This window comes from Anser brachyrhynchus, assembly GCF_964034855.1.
Source record: "Anser brachyrhynchus genome assembly, chromosome: 8".
Taxonomy (NCBI): domain Eukaryota; kingdom Metazoa; phylum Chordata; class Aves; order Anseriformes; family Anatidae; genus Anser; species Anser brachyrhynchus.
In genome coordinates this window covers 18,552,354-18,568,454 of record NC_137702.1, presented here as the reverse complement: position 1 = coordinate 18,568,454, position 16,101 = coordinate 18,552,354, and the positions used below count along the sequence as shown (strand labels likewise).

At 39.4% G+C, this 16,101-nt stretch overlaps 1 protein-coding gene across 4 annotated transcripts in view; it reads left to right on the top strand.

Moving 5' to 3' along the window:
* The window catches only part of LOC308199428 (uncharacterized protein), a 95,942-nt gene extending 94,134 nt beyond the window's left edge, over positions 1-1,808 (top strand). For 3 of the 4 annotated variants that reach the window (XM_080603583.1, XM_080603581.1, XM_080603582.1), the window contains one exon: positions 30-1,808. In XM_080603583.1, coding sequence (XP_080459709.1) covers positions 30-84 — 55 coding nt within the window. In that variant the 3' untranslated portion in view covers positions 85-1,808. The remainder of the gene's footprint in view (positions 1-29) is intronic. The other variant, XR_013954633.1, reaches the window with a different exon arrangement.
* Positions 1,809-16,101: the final 14,293 nt, after the last annotated feature.

The following is a 16,101-nucleotide window of genomic DNA, read 5'->3' as shown; positions in this document are numbered from 1 at the left end:
TAAACTATTTATGCATTCTTGTTTTGCAGATCTGATTTCTCCAGCAATGTCAAGAAAGATAAAGAAGTAAAAGCACAATGCTAAAGACATTATGATCTGTGTGAGACACAGGCTACCCTGAATTCACATGTTCAGAACTCAATGAGTATGATGAGATGTCTGCCATGGATCAGTGTGATCCTGTGTGTGATGATGGGCGGAAACATATATTTATCTAAATAAATTTAGAGCTCTTTCCCTATGGACATTTTTACTACGCCATATGGCTATCAGAATTTAATTAGTACTGCCTTAGTTTAGCTTTATGCCTTTGTGTTGATATTAAAAGCAACAGTTAAAGTAAAACTAGAGAAAAGTGATGTTGAATCTGGCCCAATTCATTTTTTGGTAATTGTGTATTTTAAAAAGTTGGAAATGATCTGAGTATGAAAGAATAAAACAAGTACCTTCCTTTAAAATATTTTCTTCCTTTAAAAATAAATAAATAAATAAATAAATGTTAATTTTCTTTCTCCACAGTATGATGAAAAAGACTGTCTTAGAAACATTTTTTAAAATCTTATTAAAAACTCTATTTTGACAATAAAATATACGTATACAACAATTGCCAGAAAAGCAGAATGACAAAGAAACAATATCTCTTATTAACTTTGAAACATTTAAAGCAATCAATTGAAAGCCTTTTAAAGCAGCACCTTCTGATTGTACAAACCCCTTTAAAACAGCAAAATGGCCTGTAGATGTTTTGGCATTTTTGTTATTGTTTGTTTGCTTGTTTCAAACTGGAAAACCTGGAAAAGTTCTCAGTAAACTGCAGACAAATTGCTTTGAGATTCTGGAAATATGTTAGCTATAGTAAAGTATTCTATATTACACAGTCTGAGATAGGAGGAGGGAAAAAGTGTGACAGCTGGCTTTGTGGGCACATGAGCACATTTCCCTCCAGAAGGCTGTCAGGCAAAACCAACTTCCTTGTTATAATTAAATTACATTATATATATTGTTGAAAATTCATCTATATTGCTTCTAAAAATAATTAATTGATTCAATGGCCAAAATGCTGTCATTTTACAAAATTATGTTTTCCACTCTGTACTTCACTGTTATTTAATAAACAAACAAATAAATAAATAAATAATCATCATCGAAAGGATTCTAGATTCACTCTGTCACACACACATAAAACTGTCATCTAAGCAAATGGCTTGCTAGGATTGATTTATAGATATTATATAATGATATAATGACATGTCACAAAATTTCATGTCCTTCTTGTAGTGAGGAACCCAAAACTGACCACAGTACTCCAGGTGTGGCACCACCAGAGCCGAGTACAGACAGACAGTCACTTCCCTAGCCCTAGTCCTTCTGGCCACACCATTTCTGATCCAAGACAGAATGCTGTTGGCCTTCCTGGCCACCTGAGCACACCACCTGTTCATATTTAGCCAGCTATCAATCAGTGCCCCCAGGGCCCTTCCTGATGGGCAGCTTTCCAGACACTCTTCCCCCAGCCTGTAGCACTGCATGGGGTTGTTGTGCCCCAGCTGCAGCACCCGGCACTTGGCCTTGCTGAACTTCAGGCTGTTGGCCTCTGGCCATTGGCCCAGCCTATCCAGACCCCTCTGCAGAGCCCTCCTACCCCTGAGCAGATCAAAACTCATGCCTAACTTGGTGTCATCTGCAAACTTACTGAGTGTGCACTCGATCTCTGTGTCCTTATTGATAAAGATATTGAAGAGACCTGGCCCCAGTTCTGAGCCCTGGGGTACACTACTAGTGACTGGCCTCCAGCATAATTTATCTCTGTTCACCACAACACTTTGGGCCTGACTTCATTAATTTAATGAAGCATACACCCATCCAGGCCTTGAGCAGCCAGTTTCTACAGGCGAATTCTGTGGGAAATGGTGTCAAAACCTTACAGGAAGGGAGGATAGAGAAGAGGAGGGGAGGGGAGGGGAGGGGAGGGGAGGGGAGGGGAGGGGAGGGGAGGGGAGGGGAGGGGAGGGGAGGGGCAGACTGCATGTCATTCACGTGCTTAAAATTGTTATTATCTAACTCCCAACTATAGAAGTCCACAGAATGAGGTTCAGAGAGGGTTGCTGGCACAAAGCAGCAGGGATGGGGGAAAGGAGGGTTTGCCAAGAAAAAAGGGATTCTGGAATAGATGTCCCCATGGATTCCATCTCTTTCTGATAACCTATCCTTCTACTGACCTGAAGGTCTTTTTCACATAATGTACAGTTGTAAATGTGAAAGCAAGATAATAATAATTTCAGTCAGATGCTGAACAAACAAAATACAGGTTTTTAAAATACAAGGGACAGTGTGAATTATTCAAATTGATAAAGAGAAGTCAGGTGCAAAGAGATCCTGTTTTTTTCCATTACAAAATTAACATGAGGTAATGTTAGAGTTATAAAGAGAAATATTTCATTGCAGGCTGGCTGAACCACCTAAAGATGCGTAACAATGACAGGGGCTCTACCTGCATGGATTTTATTCAAGATATTATAATTTAGAGTCTCTGCTATGTTTTAAACTAGATGTAAGAAATATGTACTTACTGGAACTCAGTAGACTTTCATGATCATAAAATTGGTTGCTACAGGTGGAAGCAGGCCCTGAGAAACTGTTAATGAATGTAACAAAGGCAACAAAAACTTTGAGATCAGGAAATAAGTTTCAGCTCGTCTTCTTCAATATTTCATTTTCCCTATAACTGCTTACAAAATAATCCAAACCTTACATTTCACTCTCACTACCATTTATCACAAGATGAGATCAAGTCCCCATCTGTGTTAAAAGAGACATCACTGAAAACACAGCAACACATTGCAGGGGGTAGTGAAAGCCAAGATAAAACGTGAGGTCTGAAAGACAGCTTCAGCCATTGACAATTTTGTGCATTTTTTTTTTCCCTTCTTCTTCTTAAGAAAGTACTAACCTTTCTAAATGTGAAATATATGAGGACTTCATGCCCTTAACAAATGAATGAAAATGAGAGAGAGAAATGGAAACCAGGCCTGGGGGAGAGTTTGGTCCCTGGTTCTTAACAGATACACAGAATGCAGTGCCAGTATAATCACACTGAGTCTGTTGGAGAAAAGATATGTGTGGCACACCAATTACTGACAGCAGGGAAAACTGAAAGAAATTACATTCAGGGGAGTGTGAAATGTGAAAGTCAAGGAAATAAATTAGATGTTGTATGACCTCTAGTGTAATACGTGGAGAACTAATACATTTAACCTAGTTGTAATCATGTCATAGCTAGACTGCATTAGGAATTTTTTCATTTAAATTTTCCTCTCTGTGGCTCTCTGCTCAACTTTTCAAGATGGAAAATAACATAGCAACACAGGCAGCCGTGGAGTTGGTTCTGGAAAGAGTAGCTGCATGAAGTTTGCACTGCACAAAGAAGCTGAGCTCAGAATTTGTTAGTCAGGAACCATTCAATCTGACAACATTTAATATTAGCAATTATGGATGTTTCCTTGAAAAAGGAAAAAGATGAGATCTCTACTGCAAACTATTGTGTATTTTATGGACTGGTAAACTAGCTACAAACTGAAAACAATCTACGTGGAAATATCTTGCTAATATCAGAAAAAGGGAAGGAGTGGTTCAAATTTCTTGAAGATGTGATTATAGAGCCTTGAGTATAATGAGACTTCTTTAAAGAAGGCATGGATTTGGCTGTCATCTGTCTCAAAGAAGGTACTAAAACTGGGAAAAGCTCTACTAGGGAGAAACAAGAGACCCTGGAATGCATCTGATGATATGATCATATTGAAGCTTTGAATGTCTCAAAGTCTGTCCGATACCTTATTTAAGTACCTCAGGACAGTTTATGTCCATTACATTTTGTCCTTATGTCCCTTTGTCCATGTCCCATGGGCCTGGAAAACAATGCATTCCTTTTTGCAACAGCCTTTTATTTCTTTTTGTCTTCAGGATAAACATGTGCCATTCTTTTAATTGTCACTTTGCGGTTTCTGCAAATCATCCTCCTTGTGATCCAATTGATCTATATTCTTAATATGGTTAAGATAATGGCTTTTGGTAGATGTGAAATACATTCCTGAAATCCCATCATGTGGTCACTTCAAAGAGATTGTGGATAATCTGCCTGCCTGCCTGGAAAAAAAAAATGTAAGAACATTAATTGGTAAAGTTATGTATTAGAGGTCGTGTGTATATTAGCGGGTGGGCAGGAAAAAGTTAATAAAAATTCTCTATCTTATGATGCTACGACAATGCACAAGAGTAAGTCTTGTTCACAGAGATCTCCATCATAAACAGAAACATTGTTTTGCCTCTGCAGAACTGTTGTGAAGGGCACTGGGACAGCCCAGTTGTCTGAGTTTTCTTGAATGTCACTAATTAGCTCAGTTAACAGGTTGGATACAAACACTTGAAAGGCTTTATAATGTTAATGTTGGTTATTAATTGTTATGGTTATGTCTGGCTCAAAAATGAAATTTTGTGGACCTGTACCTTTCAGAAAGGTTGTTGCAGCTGGTCATTATGCACCATAGTATTGATTAATTAAAGTTCCAACATTGCTAAACCAGAGATCACTAAAAGACTTTCTTGATGGTGATGAGTCTGAGCATTCTGGCTCTAGTGGCCTGTTGTATTTAACTAAACTTTGCTTGATCATGTTTAAAACAGGTTAAAAAAAAAATCAGTGTTTTAGGTTTCAGTAATTCTTGCATCAGAATGCTATCTTTTCTGACACAGGAAATACAATTTTATTAAGAATATTCTTCATAATTTTAAAAGATGTTGTATCTAAAATAGAAGCCCATACACAATATTCAAAGGAATTGTAATTACTCTTGTCTGAAAATCTGCTTATATAATTTGACTGAATCATGACAATCAACTTAATACATATTTGCTAACTGTCTTTTTACAGATAAAAAATTAACTTTTGTCTTGAATTTGCGAATGATGCAGATTGCCTATCTCTGCCATTGATTAAATGCTCCCTGTTTCAGTGAAAAAGTTGGCTTTTCCAATTTAAAAAAGAAACCGGTCCTGCCAGCAATTATATCCACTATTACATCTCTTAAAGCCCAGCTGTCATACCAAACTATTCTCCTCTCAAAGGTCTCCTCACTAGGTTTGATGATCAGGTGGTGCCTGCATGGTCTTTCCAACACCTAGCAGGATGTGTTGTGTTGGTGCAGGTTGCCATACCCTACCAACCCCAGGCATGTGGGATGGCTGACCTGTCACCCTGCTGCAGACCTGCTGTTAGATTCACAGACACATCAGCATCCTGCTCATCACCACAGATCCTTCTGTCTGTCTCAGGATGAGGCACAGGAATCTTGAATTCTGAAAATACGGGAAAATCCATATCACCTCCTGAACAGCTCTCACTGAAATTACAAGAAAAGGTCTAATATTTATTCTGAGATCTGTTTGCTTTTATACTGTTTATGTTCATCTCATATGGTGAGTGAACTTTGGTTTGTCTGTATAGCCATCTGTACAAACCTATCCTGTTTTGGAGAAAAAACACAATTTAACAGAAAAATCTAGAAATGAATGTATCTTTATATCTGTGTAACTTCTGACCTCATTTGGAGGAATTCAGCCTGTCTGTAATCTTGAATACTGACATACCAACAGCTTCCACTCAGCTACTAAATGTTTTCAGCTTTCAAAAAACCTTTCAATAAAATCAAGAGCTTTTTCTTGTGAAGAACATAATAACATTGTTTTCACTCAGGCAAAAGCAGTATTAGAGTAAAGTAAATTCACCACAGAAAATAAAAAGATGAACATAAAGAAAAGAAAAAGAATGCGATGTTAAAAGTACAGAATTACACTGAAAGAGGGCTGGAATATAAAATATAGCTGGGATAAGGGATACTATAATTTCACTGTGGCCTACAAATGGATGAAGCTATTGAGCTTTAATAGCAAGGAGAAACCCTTAAAAAGAACATGGAAGGGGGCAGAAGCACACTTAGCTCATGGCAGAACTATGTACATTTCAGGTTACTATCTGCAATAATTTAAATCAAATTCTGGTGACCACTATACTGTCAGAAAGGCAGTCTGAGAGCCTGAAATCAAGACTGTTTCCAGAACGTATGATTAAGCTGTCATTTGAGTCCAGTCTTATGTTGACAAGGCCTAGCATAAAACCTGGAATAGAGGATTTGATTCCCACTTTTTCAATTATTTAGGAGGCGAGATTTGAACCATTCTATGAGACCCAGGTTATTACTGGAAATAATCATATATTCAGAATTAAACTTCTTTATTAAGTTATTGACATTGTTATTGCATACCATAACACTGTAATGATGGCAGTTTCTAACTTTGGTCACATAACTGGGAAACTCTGCCTTTTACTTTGTTAAAGATTACTTCAATGCTGTTAATGAGTAACTGATTCCATTTTTCTGGCCATCAATTGAAACACTCAGAAAAATTGAATTTGTTTTTCATCCCATGTTTTTAAAAGAAAAAGAAAGTGGATGTTCCCTCTTCCATGATCCCTAACACTGCTTCTTGGGAGATCCCCACGTTACATGAGGCACATCGTAGGGACTCTGGAAAGAGGCACTGGAAGAGAAATAGCTTTTTGAGGGAGTGGCAATTAATCTGACAGGTCACTTGGTATCCAGTGGTGAATGCAAACTTCACTAATTAATCAGTCTGACATCCAGAGGTTGTTTCCCAGCTATTCATAGATCTTTACATCTCTGGACATGAAGGTGAGAAACTAGTGATGAAGTTGAATATCATGACTTCCTCCTTAGCATTGACCTGCACTGAAACAAGCTGTTAAAAGACTGTCAGTTGCGACAGCAATTTGAACCAAAGAACAGAGAGTAGGTAGTGCTGCCTGTGTTGTCTCATTCCTGCCTATGCAGTCTATGTTCCACTGGAGAAAACTCTCAACAGATGATCATTTCAACAGAAAGCACAATCTTCTTCAGACGGTCATGGAGTTAAGTGTCTAAGCAATAGAATTGAAATAGAAAGACCACAGAGAAAGTATCAGCACCTGAGATACATCTGCATTAAAATGCGGAAAAGTCATGGATACTGTGCTGCTCCCTTTGGTTCTAGATTTGTCATGAGTCTCCCTGTAACACGGTGCTGGACTATGTGGATTTCTTTTTCATCTAACCATAAATGATGAAGGCAGGAGTGGACCTCAGGAAGTCTCTGGTCCAACCTCCACAGGGGCAGCACTGGGATCAGACAAGGTTGCTCAGCATTTGACCTAGTTGACCCTGAAAAACCCCAAGGATGGAGATGGTACAGCCTTGCAGTGCCCCAGAATGACCAAGCCTTGCTCCAGAAGCTTCTCCTCCCAGGGCAAATGCTCCAGCCCTGACAGCCCTGTAGTCTCATAGACTTCATCGCTTCTGTGGGGCATTGCTGGTTAATTTTTAATGAGGTGTTCACCAGGGCCTTTCTGCAGAGCTGCTCTGTCATCAGGCAAGAACAGCCTGCACCAGGGGACAGGTCCATCCCAGAGGTGGGTCTTGTCCCTTTTCTTGTTGAATTCCATGAGGTTCTTCTCAGCACATTCCTCCAGACTGTCGAGGTATGTATAATAATTCAGCTAACTTTTTTTTTTTTTTTTTGGCAGATTTGGTCTTAGAATCATAGAATCATAATGGTTGGAAAAGACCACCAAAATCATCAGGTCCAACCACCACCCTACCACCACCATCACCCACTAAACCATGTCCTTAGCACCATGTCCAACCTTTCCTTGAACACCTCCAGGAATGGTGACTCTACCACTTCTGTGGGCAACCTATTCCAAAGCCTGACTGTGCTTTCTGAAAAGAAATGTCTCCTCATTTTCAAACTAAACCTCCCCTGACACAACTTGAGGCCATTCCTTCTAGTCCTAGCACTAGTTATCTGTGAGAAGAGACCAACCCCCAGCTCCCCACAACTTCCTTTCAAGTAGTTGGAGAGAGGAATAATGTCTCCCCTGAGCCTCCTCTTCTCCAGACTAAACAACCCCAGTTCCCTCAGCTGCTCCTCATAGGACTTGAGTTCCAGGACCTTCACCAGCTTCGTAGCCCTGCTCTGGACATGCTCCAGGGCCTCAATGTCCTTCTTGTAGTGAGGGGCCCAAATCTGAGCACGGTATTCGAGATGCGGCTTCACCAGAGCAGAGTAGAGGGGGACAATCACCTCCCTGCTCCTGCTGGCTACACTATTCCTGATACAGGCCAGGATGCCGTTGGCCTTCTTGGCCACCTGGGCACACTGCTGGCTCATGTTCAGGCAAGCAGCAACCAGCACCCCCAGATCCTGTTCCTCTGCACAGCTTTCCAGCCACTCTGCCCCAAGCCTGTAGCACTGCTGCATGGGGTTGTTGTGGTCAAAGTACAGGACCCGGCTCTTAGCCATGTTGAATCTCATCCCATTGGCCTCTGCCCCTCAACCCATCCTGTCCAGGTCCCTCTGGAGAGCCTCTCTGCCCTCCGGCAGATCAACACTTCCCCCCAACTTGGTGTTGTCAACTTAAGTTTGCGAACTTACTGAGGGTGCAGTCAATTCCCTCATACAAAACATCAGTAAAGATATTAAAAAGGATGGGCCTCAACATCGGCCCCTGGGGAACGCCACTGGTGACCGGTCACCAGCTGGATTTCACTCTGTTCACCACCACTCTCTGGGCTCAACTGTCCAGCTAGTTTTTAAACCAGCAAAGAGTGTACCTGTCCAAGCCATGGGCTGCCAGCTTCTCCAGCAGAATACTGTGGGAGACTGTGTCAAAGGCCTTGCCAGAGTCTAGGTAGACTATATCCACAGACTTTCCTTCATCCACAAAGCAGGTCACCTGGTCATAGAAAGGGATGAGGTTGGTCAGGCAAGACTTGCCTTTCATGAACCCATGCTGAATGAGCCTGATTCCCCCGTAGCCCTGCATACATTGATTGCATTCAAGATGACCTGTTCCATCACCTTCCCTGGCATCGAGGTCAGGCTGACAGGCCTTTAATGTCCTGGATCCTCCTTACGACCCTTCTTGTAGATGGGCATCACATTAGGAAGTCTCCAGTCATCTGGGACTTCTCCGGATGACCATGACCACTGATAGATGATGGAAAGTGGCTCAGCAATCACATCCAGCAACTCCCTTGACACCCCTGAGTGGATCTCATTTGGCCCTATGGACTTGTGACAGTCCAGGTGGAGCAGCAGGTCTCTCTAACTGTTTCCACCTAAACATCCTTCATCCTTCATCTCTCCACCCCCTCCTTGAGCTCTGCCACCAGGCTGACCAGATCGCACTTCACGCAGGCAGTATCTCTGCCACCCTCCTTTGACAGCGACAGGCTCAGGCACTCCCTGCATCCAGAGACCTGAACAGCCACATCTTTGGGAAGGCACTCGGTCTGGGTGGCCACGGTCTTTTTCTCAAGTGCTTTGGTGAGTGCATGCAGCCTGGCTGGGTTTTCTGTCTGGGAGGCAGCCAGCAGGTGAGCCGGTCTCCTCAGTGGGGACGGATCCTCTGCCCTCCCCGGTTGCCCTGCCTGAGCAAACTCATGTGCCATGGCCTGACTGATGCGCCATGCCCTGTTTACCCACCCTGTTCGCTGCGCTCCTGGTCGCTCTCGCTCCCTTATGGGCTGCCTTTTCACAGCAGGGAGGGGACTTTTGGCTCCGCCAAAGCCTCCTCAACCTCCCTCATGAGGGCTGCTGGGGCCTGGTGGCTCCCTCATCTGCCTCGAGAAGCCTCAATGCAGAAAAGCACCTGCCCACCTTGATTCCCTGCTCTGCTGCAGAATGCTTCTGCCTCAGATCTGATCACCTGGCAAGCATTCTGAACTCTTTAGATAGCATTGATCCAAAGATGTTTCTAATGAGCTGCAGACTAGAATTTTCCAAAACTTACTAGCATAGTAAATACAGGTTGTTCCTGTAAAAAAAAGGTACATGAATTTGGTCACAGAAATATGTGAAACAATTACAAATTTAGCTCTTTGAGACTATTATTATCAATGACTGTAGAGGGGGTGGTAACCTCTAGATGTTTATTGCTATATAAGAAGACAGCATTTTGGAAAGTGTATTTTTATGACTTTTGTCTCTCTATCTGTAATATTATATATAATTATATACATTATAATACAATTATTTTATAATACATTATTATATTATAATCCTATATTATTATTATGTGTATTATAACATGCTTATATGTAATGTAATGATATATGCGTAATATGTAATAAATGACATATACATATTAAAAATAGTATCGCATAATAGAGCAGCACTATCTTTGGTGAAAGGTCTAGATGCCACGTTGCTTATAAGAACTTATCTTCATAGCTACATGTGAAGTTTCATAGGGATATGAAAAAACAACAAACACACTTCAGAACCATTGCACTCTATCTTGTCCACAATAATGCTGACCAGATATAACCATACATGAAAGCCCTAAAAAAAGTTAGGAAAGACTATTTTTGTGAACAGTAGTAAGAATGGACATGAGAGCGATGAAACAAAGTGACATTAAGGTTGCAAAGGACCCACACCAGCACGTTCAAGTTGCAGAGGTATGAAAAATATATACAAAAGTTTTTCAAAGTCACTGTGCATGGATATTGGCACTTGTTTTTCTTAATTAAGGAACCTGCATTTGAAGTTAGAGGATGTAAAATATTCATTTAAAGACAGATACTGTTAATTAGATTAGATCCGAGAAGGACTTTGTATGGCCATATTCTCTTATCTTCAAAGGATTAAAATTTTGAACTGATCTTCTTATCTGAGGGTCACTCATGTTCTTTGAAAGGGACTGGTACGATGAAAAAATGTAAACTATAGTGTTATAGATATTTATGTGAGTTTTGATGGTTATCTATACCATGTGAAATGTAAAACAGTTTTTTGTAATTAGAGCTTTCTTGCTTTTTTGAAGTCTGGTAACAGGAAATAGGTATTGCTTGGAGAAGTGTAATTTCCTTTATATAAAGGTGAAGGATGCTCAACAACTTAACTTTTAAGGGCATGTGGAAACAAAGATCACTTGACACAGGTATTAGAGGAGAGAGAGGACGTGCTATGGGGAGCCCTAACTGTTTAAGGTATTTCAGTTAAGATAGCAAATGAAAGATAATTTGAAGGAGTTTTGAAGAATTATACCTTCAAGAGAGAGAGCTCCAAAGCAAAGAATTGTTCTGCTTCACTGCAGAAGATTTACTGTAATGCAAAACAGCTATAGGGGAACTGATAAAATATTGTAGTAGGGGATTTGCACACCTTATTCCAAGCTTTTGCCAAGCTCAAATTTTTTCCATCAGAACATGGGCCATCTAGAAATCTTTATCTAACAACTTTTCTTTCCCCCAAGCAGAGTGAATAATAATGAGGAGTAATTGTTTGGGGTTTTTTATTTGTTTGTTTTTCATCATGTGCGCAATAATAATAGTAACTGCCACATTAACAAAAGTGGGTTTGTCTGCCTATTACTCTGCTGATATATAGCTGCAATAAATCTAGTGTAATAATATAAATTTTTATTCTGTATGATAATTTTAATATTTTATTCATCATTCTGAGATAACCACTCAGAACAAATTCTGGAAGGGATTTTTTTTTTCCAGTTCACTCCCTATTAAAATGTATATACAGTAGGGCTGAATGCAGATACAATTTCAGAGTGAACTGAATCTACACTACTAAATATATGCCAGACTTTCTGAAGTTATGGTATCTATCCCATTTTCTGTAGACAAGATAAATATGTTTTCCAGTCTGTATAAAATAATTATGAACTTCATAGTCCACTTTACTTATGACTTCTGAATATTTCAGGAGATATAGTCTCATACTTATTTGTTGTGCTAGCCAACTAGTTCAACTCGTGTGTTAGGGTTTAAACTGAAGCATAAAACAAGAAATAAAACACAAGACATTCCACTTAAAAATAAAATTTCTTTACTCTGAGGGTGATCAGACACTGACACAGGTTGGACAGAGAGGTTGTGGAGTCTTCCACCATGGAGAAATTCAAAACCCAGCTGGATGCAGTCCTAGGCTTTTGCTGATCCTGCTGCAGCAGGACTGTTGGACTAGGTGATCTTCAGACCTGCCTTCCCTTTTCACCTATTTTGTGGTATTGTCAGAAAAGTCAGATTTTAGAAGACATCAGTACAGGGTGTTTCTTACAAGACATCCCAAAGGTCCACATTTTTCCAGCATAATTTCAGGCAGTTTAAATAAAAACACAGGTCCTTTTACAGTTAATACCAATGGAGAGAGATGTAAGTCCAGGTGAAAGTTCAAATATGCCTTAGTGTAAGCACTCCAAGTGCAAGTACAACAAAAGCAGCAACATGATGTTGCAATTTTGGAATACCTTTAAATATATATATAAATATATATAAATAAAAAAATAAAAAATATATATAAATAAATATATATATAAATATATATATATATATAACCAAAGTTACTTCCTGCAAGACAAGAATTTGAGGTTTTGATCTCATTTCCATGGTGTGAAACAAGACACATAAATCCCTTCTTTCTTCTATTTCCATGTGCTCTGAATGCTTTCTTGTTAAGGTTCTGGAGCTGTGTTTTCAATGGGTACATGAATGCAAGCTATGTATCAAGGTAACATCATGAACATTGCATATCACAAATGCTTCTCTGTGTTTGAAATTGCACCACTTAACTGACAATCCAAATCGACTTAATCCACGATCCAAAAGCCACTTAATTGACGTGTAGGAAAGAATTTTTTTGTTCATATCAATATGCATCTTGACATAATTTTAAAATATCGCCTTTTTAAAATAATTTTTAAAATGTTCTTAAGGAAAGAGGTATGACATTGACAGACAGAATATGTATCATTTTTTTAAGGTTATTTTGTCACCATCAGATTATATAAGACAGGTGTGAAGGATAAAAATAATCATTTACTAGAAAATAATGAACAATGCAACGACAGCTTCCCTGTGTTATAGCCCACAGCTGCTGTTGCATATCATGAAAAATAACTGTCTCAATTATCAACTTGGCACAAAGAATAATGTTCATAAGTCATAGTTCACAGAATCACAGAATCATCTAGGTTGGAAGAGATCTCCAAGATCACCTAGTCCAACCTCTGACCTAACACTAACAAGTCCTCCACTAAACCATATCACTAAGATCTACATCTAAACGTCTTTTAAAGACCTCCAAGGATTGTGACTCAACCACTTCCCTGGGCAGCCCATTCCAATGCCTAACAACCCTTTCGGTAAAGACGTTCTTCCTAATATCCAACCTAAATCTCCCCTGGCACAACTTTAGCCCATTCCCCTTCATCCTGTCACCAGGCACATGGGAGAACAGACCAATCCCCACCTCGCTACAGCCTCCTTTAAGGTACCTATAGAAAGCAATAAGGTTGCCCCTGAGCCTCCTCTTTTCCAGGCTGAACAATCCCAGCTCCCTCAGCAGCTCCTTGTAAGACTTGTTCTCCAGACCCCTCACCAGCTTCATTGCCCTTACGTTGCTAGGACCCGAAAGACATTGAACTGTGCCTGGGCAGGGCAAAGCCAGAGGAAACTCTGGTGGAGGTCCGTAGCAGTCCTGATGTTCAAATCAGTTACCAACCTGGGTACAGGGGTGAAAGACTAATCAAATTAAAACAAGTTGTTTCAACTGATTTTGCTGTGCTTTCTGACCAGTAACCTGAAGGTGAACATGAAGTTCCACTTTTAAGACCTACTACATAATTTAGACCAGATTAACATTTAACATACACTTCATGCTCATTTGTGAATTTAGCAAAGACCTGGCTGTCTTGTTCTAGTGAGGAAGAAAAATGCAGAGGAAAGGACCCATCAACTTCAAGGAGAATATCAAGGATACCATGGAGATATTTTTAGAAGCCCCTCATTCTGTCATATTTATTCATGTTACATTTTTATGACATTAACAACTTTAAAAAGTCATTTGCGCTGCTCTACTGTATTTGTTTAATTACCTGCTTTTCTGTAGTGAGTTAGTAATATAAGACATACTCCAAGCACTGGAATGGAGTCATTAATCAAATTGCAATTTAACTGTCACAGGGACCAACAAAAATTGGCAGGAATAGATTGTGGAAAATATGAAAGTGTTTTGGCAAAACTTGACTTGTGATGTTTTGCAAACAAGTCCCTACTTAATGTGATTGCTGTTCCCATCTCTTTTCTCTCAGGTATTTGGGTGGCTACCAATAGAAAAAGATTTAATCACCTACCAGCACTGCCCATGCTTGCAAAGCTTATTCAGGACTAGTGGTGTTGCTTCTGCCACCCTATACAGGATTGATGGAAGCTTATGACTCCAACTAAAATTAAAACACAGCCCTCCCACCTCCAAAACAATTCACCTGTCTACAACTGACTGGAATAGCAGTAATGCTTTCCCAACTGGGAACCATATCATAATTTTTAACTTCTCTGATGCTGCACAAAGCTCAAAGCTCTGCAAAAATGGATACAAATGCTTATGTCAGAAAAAGGCTTACAATGTCGTTAACCTTGGGTAGACACGCACTTCTGCTTCTTTCAGGTATCTGAAGAGTCAGGACCCAAATGTAAGGATAGGTTAAAAAAAAAAAAAATCTATGGCTTCCCATGGCATTGTGCAGATCATATGCTGTGTTGAGACTACAAAGCAGTATATTTTTATAAACTTTTCATTATTTGAAAACATTTTTGGGTTGTTTGTCTTTCTGGCAAACATGAATGAAATTAGCTAGAAAAGTTAAGAGTTCTATGAGATCCAGACAAGCAAATAGTTGTAAACATTCCATTTCCTTAGAAAACCAGGCTAAAAAATTACCAGTATATATGGAACCACTACAAATATTACTAATGTTTAATGTGTTTCTCTTCCTTCTGCAACATTGCCACTCTTCCATCCGTATGTTGTCCGTCTTTTTTTGTTCCATCCTCCTTCTTCCATAAGTAAAACATGTGAACTGGAAGTCTGCATAGAGTTTAGCTTTCTTGTGCCAAGTTATCTTTCTTTAAAAAAGCAATATTTCACATATAATACAAAGGAAATTGATACTTAATATTTAGTCACTTTCCAGTCTATTTTCAGATATTTTAGACATCCACTCAAATAAAACATGCATTGTAGCTTAAAAGGAAATGTAGTTCAAGGAGTTTTCATTTATACTCACAATTCTCTCAGTTAATATAGTGCTCTGAAATCAATATATTGAATAATATACGCCTAATTCAGTACAATTGTGTTAATCCTTTAGGAATGGCCCATTAGCAGTCTTGTTTAGATTGAATATTCTTTGCATGAACATTATTCAGTCAAAGCATGTCATTCACAATTCATGTCAGATATCTGGTATCATCGATTAACGGGCATGAACTCACTTAAAACAAAAGAGCTGGGTATTTGATGAATCATTTTTTGTCTCCTAAGGAAATGAAAATTGTATGATAATATGTCTGACTCTAATGAGTTTTAATCTAGTTTAGGCTTAACTGAATTCAACCAAATTTTCAGAACATAAAGGTCTAGCAGAGTTCTGGATTCAATCTGCTACAACTTGAAGGGCAGGTTGGTTGTGTATGGAAGTTTTGCATTTTGTTTTATCAAAATATTTATTGCTGAAAATTTGGTGAATAGTGAGATATTCCTGGAAAAAAAAAAAGAAAAAAAAAAAAAGCCCTTGATCTCCAGCAAGACTGAATCACGGAGGGCTTGGTTTGCTGTTAGGAAGGTGGAGGAGAGAGAAAAGTGAAAGAGAAAGAAAGCTTGCAACTTGTGAAGGATCCTTTCAAAACATACACATTTGCTCTCCGAAAGATTGAATAGCAGGCTGGTCATCGGCAATGTCATGACATTGTTTTGGCATCAGTGTTTTGAAAGACTCAGGTTACATTGCCTGTCACTAGTCCACAGTGTCTTTGATGCAGTCTTGCTTTAGAGTAAAATAAGAAGTAGCAGACAGGGACTCAAAGCCCTGTTGTCTATATAAAGACATGTTTTCAAGATGAAGCAACACTTACAGATACCTAGGCCGATTCTGTCTTTGAACTGAGAAAAGCAGGAGTATGGTTTTGAAAA